Here is an 11,579-nt window from a genome sequence, read left to right on the forward strand (position 1 = left end):
CGTGTTAATCATTTGAAGTGGTTGCATAGCCTCGCAGGCCGGGCCTTTTCAGGGGACTTTTCAGCGCCCTTGTTGAAATACGGTTATTTCGCTTGCATTGCTCACACGTTACACTCGATCTCGAATTTCTCTGCTCCCTACTCAACGAGCCCTTTGTTAAACTAGCATGTCCACTTTTAAAACCCACCAGCTTCGGCTCCCTGTCGCAGGCACCTCCCACACGCTCATCTACTGTCAATGAGTGCAACGAATATGAAGCGACTAACTTGGTTTCCGAATACAGTCAACTCCTTTTATAGCGGACACTGTGGGGACCCTGAGTTAGTGTCCTCATTAGCGAGAGTCCGTAATAGCGGGAGTTTATTTCAGTCAAACGTCTGTAATTTATTTTTGGCTGGGATTTGGCTACTGTCCGTATTGTCGGGGTGTCTGTTATAGCCGGGTGTCCGCAAGGCAAGAGTTGACTGTATATACCGTAAACTACCGCTTATAAGCCGCCCAACCCCCCCACTTAATAAGCACCCCATAAACAGAAAAAAATACATCCGATTATAAGCCCCCCCTCTAATTGTGATCTAAAAATGTATTGAAGTGAATTCCATTTATTATGAAGTTTTAATAGTTAATTAAAAACCAGTCAATGCATAACGTATCCGTAAATGCATAACTTATCCGGTATCCGGTTTTCTTAGTATGAGCCACCTAGGAGTATTGCTACTCCCCCCTGGACGGGATGTTAGTCCATCGCAGGGGTACCCCTCAGTAGTATGTTGCTGGTACCCATTTATGCACCTAGTGAGTGAAGAGAGACAAAGTAGAGTGCCACTGGAGTAAAGTTCCTTGCCTAAGGAAACAACGCGACGGGCGAGGCTTGAACCCCGGACCTCCACATCCAGAGTTCGAGGTGTTAACCACTCAACCACACACGCCTCCACATTTTGATCAATACTGTTATAGCTTATTTCAAAGCCCTTTTTCTATTCCTGTTATAAGCCTCTCCCTTTGTAAGCCCTCTTAAAACCCCTTACAAAGATGTATAAGCAAAGAGCTTATAAGTGGCAGTTTACGGGTATTTTAATATAAATTTTCTGGCCCAACAATCATCTTCGACAACACTAACAGAGAACACGTTGATTTCTTTGGAATTTACCCGTAAAAAGGATAACAAAACAGTAAAAATACACTATTTCTCACCTGTTCTCCATTTTCACCCAATATTAATTCTGCCATTGTTTGGAATATCTGTGAAAAAGGAGTTAATAGAAAATAAGGTTCATACGAAACGAGAAGAGTTAGGTGATGTAACTTATAAAACCTGAATAAATAATATGCCCGCAGGCAGTGATTCCCCTTGTTAAATAGCCTGCCAGCCAGCTTAAAAGGAAGACGGTAGCCTGGCACCAGGCTCCGTAGTGGGGGGAAGAGGCAAAAACGGGATGAAACAGCAAAATCAGCGAGCGATGCTAATCGAGTGGTGGACTGCAGAAGGGGACAATCCCCTCCTCAGACTACCGCTCGGCTTTCGCCCTCTCCGATTTTCTTCGCCTTTTTAATTTCCCAACTGCGGAGCCTGGTCCCTGGTTAGGACGACGGAAGTTACGGATTTCTCTTTAAAGTGAGAGAGGGTGATAAAATCCAAAACGGCTGTCTTTTAAGTTTCCCGGTACCTCTAAGGGACCTTTTCTAAAATGTCGTCGAAAGAAGCGTCTTTATTACTATCCAAAAATCAGCTAGGTTCAGCTAGAGTTTAGCATTGCCGGATTTCCACGATTCGAAATTAGAAGGCCGTACAAATGTTATGTAGGTGCGAAAAATAAGTCGCGGAATAAGTCGACAGAAATAAAGATTCGATTTTTAATACCAGTAAATATTGTTGGTTTAGAAGACTGAACGTTGAAAACCAGAAACGATGTGTACTCAGGTCTCCAAGGAAGACGATTTTCTGCCAAACAGATTTATTGCACGATTTTAGAAGGGTGGTACTTCGTCACCTCAAGTTCAACAAAATAAAGAATTGTATAGGACGTTTAATTTACTGCATCATCTTGTTGTCGCTGTGTTTAAGAAAAAAAGATAGCCCAATGGTCTCCGGTTGTCAAGATAGTTGATGCATGTGTATTCTAAAAGTTCCACCCAAATTCTCCAGAACCAATGTAGCCTAAATATGTGCTACGCTTTCTATTTCCTTTGCTTTACAAAGAAAAAATAGCGTCTTTCCGCGTGGATAAATGTCTATAGCTAGAGCTTTAAAAAAGAAATCACAGTCGAAATATTGTGAGCACCTATTGTGCGCCAAAACAGTCGAAACTCCCGTAAGAGACCACCCAAAACGCGAAGACTTAGTGATCGCTTATGGGAGGTGGTCGCACTTTGAGGTTCGAATGTAATACAGTCTAAAGTATCAGTCAAACTCATTTCCAACCCCCCCTTTTTTTTTTACCTTATGTATATTTTCTTTTGTCTTCGCACTTGTATCAACGTACCTTCCACTATGTTGTTTCGCTAACTGTAGAAAAAAGGTTACTAAGACAAGTAATCAAATGGATCTGGATAATGTAATCAACATCATTTACACTTCTTTTTCAAGTACTGGCATACTTTGCACCTAGACTCATCCTCTTCTTGAAACAAGTTGCAAGCTATGGAACTAGCTTTACTGAGCTATGAACGAACTATCTCAAATATTTCTCAATGGTCTTATTTCGTCACGCTTTAAAGAGAATCTAACAAAACAATTTACAGCCTGTAATTAAAGGCGTAACAAAGAGAAGGAGAAATCTGGTAAAGAGGGCCAAGAAGAACAACTTCAAGGTCGGTTGAGAGAGGCAGGCAGGGACAAAAAGCGTTTTTTCACTAACTTACTAAGAAAAGCAGTCGTCTCGGACTCTGGCTAGTTCAGTTTCCAAAAAAATACAGAATTTTTACAACAATTGAATCAAACAATGTACAAATTCAGGAAAACAATACCGGTACTTCTGATGTGCGTGACCTAATACATGTATGTAATTGGCCAAGTGAGAAGTTTTGACTTCAAGATGGCTGCATTGCATTAATAAATGTTTTTATCCCTTTCAGTAGACCTCAACAGCCAATCTGCAAATCAGATTGTGTTTCTTTTGAACACGATCCTTTCACTATAACGAGCAGTATAAGCAAAGTATTCCAATTCCCTCAACCCCCCTCCCCTCAAAAAATATGCGTGTGTATGTCTTGTACAGAGAAAAGGTTTAGCAAAACCAGAATATCACTCTTATGCCTTACTAAATAGAACAAAATTAGGCTTTTGGAAAACATACCTGCTCTCCAGATTCAATGAGTACTTTCCTGCCTAGCTTCTCAGCCAGATCATTTTTATTTCCAACAAATACAAACTTGCAATTTTCATGCTCTCTTCCAGCAACATACTAAAAAAAATTATTGGAAGAGTTTTACTTTCAAAACTGGCAGAATACTAATACAGATCATTGAATTATTGATTATTTTAACTGGTAATCACCAATGATCCGCTAGAGACAAGAAACTCAGCTGCGTGTCATCATGAAATAATTTCAGTCAATTTGTCGAATGCTATGAGGCAATTTTTCCACCATTTTACTGAACAAATTTTTTTTGTTATTTTACTGAACATTTTGAACAGATACGGGTGGTCTGGCTGGGTAGTTTAAGAGTGCTGGATTTGCAATCTGAAGGCCTAGAATCCACAGGACTGTTCACTGGATTTCTCCTTTCCAGTCCAGAGTTCAACTCCATTGCCATGCTTGTTAAGTGCCATGTTTTGTTACTGGCCAGTTGGGATTCCAGTACATGTCACGTAATTTTCAAATTATTTAATCATCTATTTCTGTCCTTACTGATTTGTGGACAACAAAAATGAAAAATCCTGGACCAGCCTGCAAAATAGGCACTTTTTTTTCTAGTTTTTCAGGTAAGCACCAGGCGGACATGGAGTGCAAGACACAAGCAACAGTGGATTGAGGTGCCTTCCCGTGATCTGTTGCATGTGCTCATGTTTTCTTGCACTCTGGACATGCATGCCTGCCTCGTGCCCGCCTGAAAAAAAAAATGAAGAAATAGCACCTGTTCAGCAGGTTAACTCCTGTTTGTACAAAGGAGTGAATTGTTTTTCAATAGTCAATTGAAACAAAGGGGTTCTATACTTGCTTGTTCTTATTGCGTACTATGAGAACAAAAGTGAGTCATGATTCATAGTTTAGAGGCAAAAAAAAAAAAAGTTTTATGTACTCTAACTTTTACATGCAACATTTTAAAGGTTAACAGTTGTTCATATGCTTAGTAATGACTGACTTCAAAAAAAATATTCATGCACATTGTAGTTAGCCAATACACCATCTGTAGTCCAAGCCAGATCAAAATGAAATCATGGTAAGTTTTTGTAGACAGATATGTCAGGTGTCTCCACCCCTAACCCATGGGGGGCACAGGAAAGAGAGTCACCTGAATTCCAAGAATCATATTATGTTGCCCAGTGACGTTAGCTACTTATAATTTATGCATTTTAGCATAAATTTTGATTTCTTAGCAAGATGGCAGCCACGAGTCATGGATGGAACCATGAACAGCAGCATGTATATGTGTGAGGTGTTCTGTGTTTTGTGTGCTGTAAAACTTGATGGAAAAGACTTCAGAATTAGTGTACAGGATCATTCAACTTTTCCAGTTTGAAACAGGTTTAAACACAACTCAATCATAAGCTCGTGATAGTGTGAAATGTGACGTTAGAAATAGCCATCCTCAGAGACTCAGGGGCAGATAAAGGGGGCGAGGGAAAGTCTAAACGGGCGGAAAAATGTGGCACGAAGAAAAGTAAAGAACGGCAAGAAGAGCCCCTGGGGACAATGTCTTACCAGACCAGTTCCAAACAGTCGCCGCCGTTCTGGCTTCTGATTGGTGCCAGAAAAACAACAAGTTTTCTAGTACCAATCAGAAGCCAGAACGGCGGCGACCGTTTGGAACTGGTCTGGTAAGACATTGTCCCCAGGGGCTCTTCTCGCCATTCTTTACTTTTCTTCGTGCCACATCTTTTCAGCCGTTTAGACTTTCCCTCGTCCCCACTATCTGCCCCTGGGTCTCCGAGGATGAGAAATAGCTTGAACAATAGAGCTTTTGCCTCTTTTCCTTTCGCCTAGACCATGTAGCCTGCATGCATCACAGACATTATTTAACCTCAGTTACCAGTAATAACGCTTGTGAGGCAATGTCAATATCCTTGTTCTGGGCACCCAGTGAACTCAATGAATTGCCAGAAGTGCGTTTCAAATTCCCTTTCATTTGTGGGTGGCAATCTTTCCCATTTCTGGTGTCTGGCAAGTTGGGTGGTGGAATTCAATTACAAGTGTCCGTTTAATACAGGTTGGCAACAATTTAGAAATGACCATTTCAGGTACTTTTACATGTAGGTGTCTGAGTACGCTTAATAGAGGTTTCCGCTTAATAAAGGTTTCATTTAAAGTAAATAAGGAAAATAAATTTGGGGACTTCGGCTTCTATCCGCTTAATAGAGGGTGTCCGCTTAATACAGGTTTCAATGTACAATGTTTATTACGTATAGTATATGTACTCAGTCCTTTGGTTGCTATATGTTTTGTGCAGTGGGAGGTAAGCTCTTTAAAATGCATTATTTTTATTGATGGAGGTTAGTCTAGATCAGTACAGGGCAGCAATTGGGCTTTTTAATCGTTTTAAGTTTACTTGTGTCGCATTGTTATTTTGCTCCCAATTTTATTCCTTTCCTTGTTATTCTTTTGGTTTAAATGTTGAGCCTTAGTATTCTATTATTGGCATCAGGTTCAGTTCATCCTAATCCTGGGGCCAACAGTATCAACTTTTCAATCGCTCATTTAATGTTAATGATAAGCTGACTGAAAATTCTGTTTTGGCTTGTTTGTATGGATTTGATGTTTTTGAACTTTCTGAAACCTGGTTGAATTCTAGCCTATCTAATGACTCTATATTCTCATTCCTGGTTATAGTTTACCCTTGAGGAAGATAGGGTCAGGAAGCTCGGAGGAGGTGTGGTAATTTATGCCAAAGATCACATTACAGTTAAAAGACGTGTTGAGTTTGAATACTCTGCTGGGCTAGAACTCCTCTAAATAGCTTCAATGCAGTGTCAATAATTTTGTTTTTCTTTGCGAAGTTTGTTATCGTCCAACCAATCAATCAGCAAATGAGGAAAGGCCTTTTTTGAGGTCTTTACTCGGTCTGGGAAGTCCATTCTTGACCTTATCATATCAGACTCGCCTGGCTTTTTTGTTTCTTCTGGTACTCTAAGCCCGACAGCCAACTGTTATCACTGTATTATCTATGCAAATTTAAATTTTCGCAAACAAAAGCCCAAATCTTTTACCAGAGAGATCCAGAATTTTGATGATATTGATCTCGATGGATTAAATGGCACTTTATCAAACGCAGACTGGAATGATGTTTTTGATGCTTCACTCTTTGATATTGTTGTCATTTATCAAAGATTTTTTTTCTATATTGTTAAGTACAGTTGAGTCTTTCATACCCGACATCTGTTGACCTCGCAACATACCATGAATGACTGGTCAGATCTGTAAAGCTGTTTGAAAGCATGAACGTGTGGTATCACAGTCTGATAGCCAAGTTAAGAAGCATTGGAGTTGAGGGAAATTTGTTAGTTACCTTTCTTGTTGTAAACAAAGAGAGATAATCGAAGGAGTGCATTCCGGTTGGCGTAATATCAAGGCTGGTGTCCCCCAGGGATCGGTCTTAGGTCCATTATTGTTTTTCATTTACATTAATGACCTACCAGTCACGATCTCTTCTCGCTGTGTTTTTTTATTTGCTGATGATCGTTTTTTGCTGGAAAAAGTTCAGTCTCTTAGTGATTGTGCTTCTAATCATGACTTGACATTAAAATTAATATCTGATTGGGCTAAACGGTGGTTGGTGACTATGAATGAATCTAAGACTTGGCAAAAAGAGACAAGCCTTTAATTTGCACCCCCTTTGGTTTTGAACAATAGTATTATTGAGGATGTGACAGTTTAAGAACATCTTAGTTTAACTTTGTCTTCTAACTTATCTTGGCGAGCACATATATTAAAAACTCATCAGAAAGCTTCCAAAAAATTAAACCTCCTAAAGCCATTGAAATACAATTGAGCCATCATACACTTGAAGTTTTATTCAAATCCTTGGTGTGTTCATCCTTAGAATATGCTGATGTGGTTTGGGATTGATGTTCTGAATCTGATGGTATATATATTTTTTAGAAAGCTTACAAATAGAGGGCGCAACAGTTGTAACCAGTGCTTTAAAAGGGACAAACAGGATACCTATAAAATAAACTTATCTTGGGTCGAAATTAGTGTTAGAAGAAAAATTCATAAACTCAGTTTGATGTACAAAATAGTATATAATTTAAGCTAGCCCCACCTTAATGCGATTTATGTCCTAATTTTGCTTCTGCAAGATCTAGTTATAGTCTCCGTTCTGCCAATAATCTCTGCTTACCCTTCGTTTGTACTGAAAGGCACAAAAAATCTTTTCTCTTTTCATCAATTCAAGAGTGGAACAGTCTTCCATAAGAGACACAATTGTCTTCTCAAGGTATCTTCAAGCACAACCTCTTAAAAATTCCTGCATTTTCCATCCCGCATCTATCTTTTTTTAATATATTGGGGATCGTTCAGCATCAATTTTTCACACTTGTTTGAGACTTAATTTTAGTGCCTTAAATTATCACCTTTTTCAGAAAAATTGCTGTCCTTCATCTGCCTGTGCTCTTTGCGATTCATCTACTGAAGATGTGAAACATTATTTCCTATACTGCCCAAGTTTTGCTGCTCTCATGCGTGAAAAGTTGTTTACCTCTGTTGCACAATTACTTGGATATAGATGGCATTGTGCTTCAGATAAGAAAAAAATCACTTGGCTATTAAATAGCATTTCTGCTGCTGATTTTCAAATTAACGTTAGGTTGTTTCAGCTTGCCCAGTCGTTTATTTTGCCATTAAATCGTTCCTGTTAGTTGCTGTGTGTGTTTTTTTATATCTATTTATTTTATTTTTTGTTTTGTTTTGTTTTTCTTTTATTCTTTTGCTTTTTTTATGAGTGTGCGTGTTTGATCTTGCACATGCATTTGTATTTTTAAAATATTGAATGTCAACAACATAATTAAACTCTCAAGATGAGCCCTTCAGGCTCTTAGAGCAAATGTTGCAATAAATATTGTTTATGATAATAATAATAATAATAATAATAATAATAAATTAAATAAATAAATAAATAAGGTTTTCTACCTCAGAAATATAATAGCCAATCAGAACCTACCATAAATTCACAAATGCAGATGATGTCAACCGACAGCATTATAATGCTCAAGTTTCAGATGACTCTCTCCCCTGGGCCACCCCCCCCCCCCCCAGCCCCCTGGGTTAAGGGGATGAGACGGCTAACATTTTAGACAATAACTTTTGGATGGTATTATTTTAATATTACTCATCTGTCAACTCTTACCTGATTTACAGTTTTAAGCCAATGTTGTACATTATAATAACTTTCATCCTTGGTAACATCAAACACAATTATCACTCCCTAAAGATTAAAATAATACAAAGAAATTTAGTATCAGATCTAAGATTTAAGATTTAGACCTACCACCCTTTCAAAACAAGAACGCTCTAAAAAGGAAGTCTCACTTGCTTGGAGATTAGATAAGAAACAAGACAGTCTTAAAGTGTTCACTCAAGGTTGCTTGGAGATTAGATAAGAAATGAGGAGGAAATAAATTCTTCAGGAGCCTGAGTGTGCAGCTAGGCATAGGTTACAGTAACTACTGACTGCCTTATGGTACAAACATGTACAATAGTCAGACTAAAATAAAAACCGGGAAAAGATTATAGTTCAATCATTACAGTTTATAAATCTAAAGCGAAAATTTCCAATGATGTCCAGGCAGTACTGCTGTAATTTCAACAATCTTCCATAATCAAAGGCAATCCGACAGATGAGGCAAAGATCGAGACCTTGCAAGCTCTGTACGACATCAAGGAAACATCAATGAAGACATCAGTATGAAAAACAAACACACATTTTCCATACTAGAGAACTTGGAAAACAAATAGACTATATAGTTCAATTTGTAGACTAGCTAGTTTCCATTGGCCGATGAAGTGTTGTAGCAAAGTGCGTGACAGTCAAGTACAATTCTACACTTATAAACACATCTATAACACATACGTAACATCAGACGAGTAGTCGAAGTTGCGTCTAGAAGTTGAAGGTTAAAAATCATTGATATCTCAAGTATTTATAAAGTGCAATGCAACTTCACATCTTAAAAACTGAGAAAATCTATCAATTAAATACATACAACAAAGCGAATCTGCAATGTCGAATCTATCTAGTCGTAGAGTTCAAGTAATTGTGTCTATATTGTGAGAAACGTTATGCCTCAATACAGCATGAAACAGGATTTCCTCTGTTATAATATTTTCACGTCCGACTACGTGTGTATGAATACACAAAAATCAAGGGTGATTCAAGGAAAATTACATCACTGCCAAAAATCCATACTAGAACATGATCAACTACGTGCATCACCTCAATCATCACTGAAAATTAACCACATGCTCATGCATCACCAGTCACATTTGCATACCATGAAAGTCGTCACGATTCTTATTCCCAGTTTCCACAGTCGCTGCTAGGAAACCTGGGACCACAACCGTCACTTTTAGTACTAAATACGAAGAAAAAGAAATGACCTGCAGATTATAAGTCTCGCTGCTTATGCAAGTGAGACTAGTAACGTTGGTGCAGTTTTGGGTGTAGTTACATCTCAAGGTAATCAATAGATTAAAATGGGTATACACAAAAATTAGTAGCAACCAAGTATTAAATGTTTCATAGATTGATAACCATCCTTTCGACTCGAAGAGATGTCTAAAATTCAGGCTACGAAATCTTCTAAGGTGAGAACTGATTGTGATTTATGTACAAAATAAAGGGTTTTAGAGAGAAACTTGTATGTGTAATAGTTTCCACATTTTCTTGTTTCATGAAAAATTGATAATATCGATTTGACACAGCAATTAAGTTTATCAATTTTCACTTATTTCTGTTATCAATCAAAAATCTCTTGATTGCTACATTTCTTATTAATACCAATTTTTTTTCATCAATTGACTACTCTTGGATGAATGGAACCGGAACCCAATATAATGCATCTTATAGTAATTCAAGTCTTCACATGGTTACAGTGTACGTTAGGGGTTTCACTGTATGGCTGGAACATGCAGTTGATGTTTTGGGGACTAACATGAGCTTTAAAATACTGGTAATACAAAATGATTCATTACCTGAACATTCTCCCGCATGTATGCTGCTGTTATTGTTCTACAAAGGGGATTGCCAGGTGTATCCCTAATGGTTAGGAAATATTACCATTCTGTGAGTAGAGACTAGTACCTCTCCGCAATAAATACTGGCATGCAAAAGTACCCTCTGCCTTGAAACATGCACCCATTCCCACCCAATAACGAGGAAGAAATGATTCTGACGTTTAGCCAAATTTTAGCAAAATTCAGATTCTGACGACCACCCCCCACCCCCTCCCCATTAAAGATTTGAAAATCATGTTTGTGAAAACAGGATATCAATTCCAGTTCTGCTACAAGGTAAAATAGTAATTCCAGTGTAAAATAGTAATTTCTCCTGAATGAATATCCAGACCTTCCAACTCTTACGGTTTAGGCCAACAACTCACAGTCTCACAATTTTGCCTCCAAGTATAGAGGCAAGAGAGCTACAACCCCAGCAACACCTGAAACACTCCAGCCCCACTCCCCGCCCCCACCTAAAAGTTGAGCTATCTGTCACAGTGTAGACAAAAGATGTAACTGTTTTAAAACAAACGATGATTATAAAAACCTCTTGAAGTATGGCTACAAAGCGAGAAGCCTGCACTGGTGCAAACCCAGACTGATAAAACAACAAAACTTTATTGGCCCGATCAGTTTGGGACAAAACAGATCAGTGGCGTCAAAAGTTCAATCAAGAAATATTTGGTAAACTTGGAGACTTCCGGAAGTATTTCTGTCGACGTTGTTCATACCATAATAATTTACTATGCAATCTTACTTCTCCTTAATTACCATATTTGCAGTTCTACAGATCGACGTCCAACTTGCACTCTTGACGTTCTGATTTGTCTCTCTGTCAAAAAGAAACATGAAATGGCCATGGTTACATGTAGCTCTTCTAACATTACTACGCAAACGTGATTATGAGCTCGCTGATTTTTCCGAAAGTCACCTCGTGTTTGCATGTAGGTGGGATTGAACCTTTCTCCATTATAACTTGAAAGGATCTTGGATTTTCCAACTCCACTGTCTCCAATCATTACAACTTTTGCAGTACAGTCTGGGGGTGGCATGTTCTTAAGTTTGCCAGAGAAATCGCAGATTTCGACAGCCTCCAGCAATGTTCAGTTCCTTTTCTTTCAATCTTGCGAATTCCCGGAACTAGTACAGTTGAATTGTGGGAAGGAAAAAGGCTTCCAGGAAACAACAAATAGTCATAAATGAAGA

The 11,579-nt window shown here is 38.4% G+C and overlaps 1 protein-coding gene across 2 annotated transcripts; it reads right to left on the minus strand.

Annotated features, from left to right (window-relative positions):
- Positions 1-1,131: 1,131 nt before the first annotated feature.
- On the minus strand, positions 1,132-11,522 carry LOC140932950 (ras-related protein Rab-13-like). 2 transcript variants are annotated; one of them, XM_073382460.1, is made up of 7 exons: positions 11,305-11,522; positions 11,145-11,205; positions 10,350-10,413; positions 8,506-8,583; positions 3,297-3,404; positions 2,441-2,506; positions 1,132-1,242 (listed from the first exon to the last, which is right to left on the minus strand). In XM_073382460.1, exons 1-7 carry the CDS (start codon positions 11,423-11,425, stop codon positions 1,147-1,149), a joined length of 594 nt encoding a protein of 197 aa, XP_073238561.1. In that variant the 5' UTR covers positions 11,426-11,522; the 3' UTR covers positions 1,132-1,146. The 2 variants fall into 2 exon arrangements, with proteins under 2 accessions (XP_073238561.1, XP_073238562.1); XM_073382461.1 differs by lacking the exon at positions 3,297-3,404.
- Between the last annotated feature and the right edge of the window lie 57 nt (positions 11,523-11,579).

Source organism: Porites lutea, chromosome 4, assembly GCF_958299795.1.
Source record: "Porites lutea chromosome 4, jaPorLute2.1, whole genome shotgun sequence".
NCBI lineage: Eukaryota > Metazoa > Cnidaria > Anthozoa > Scleractinia > Poritidae > Porites > Porites lutea.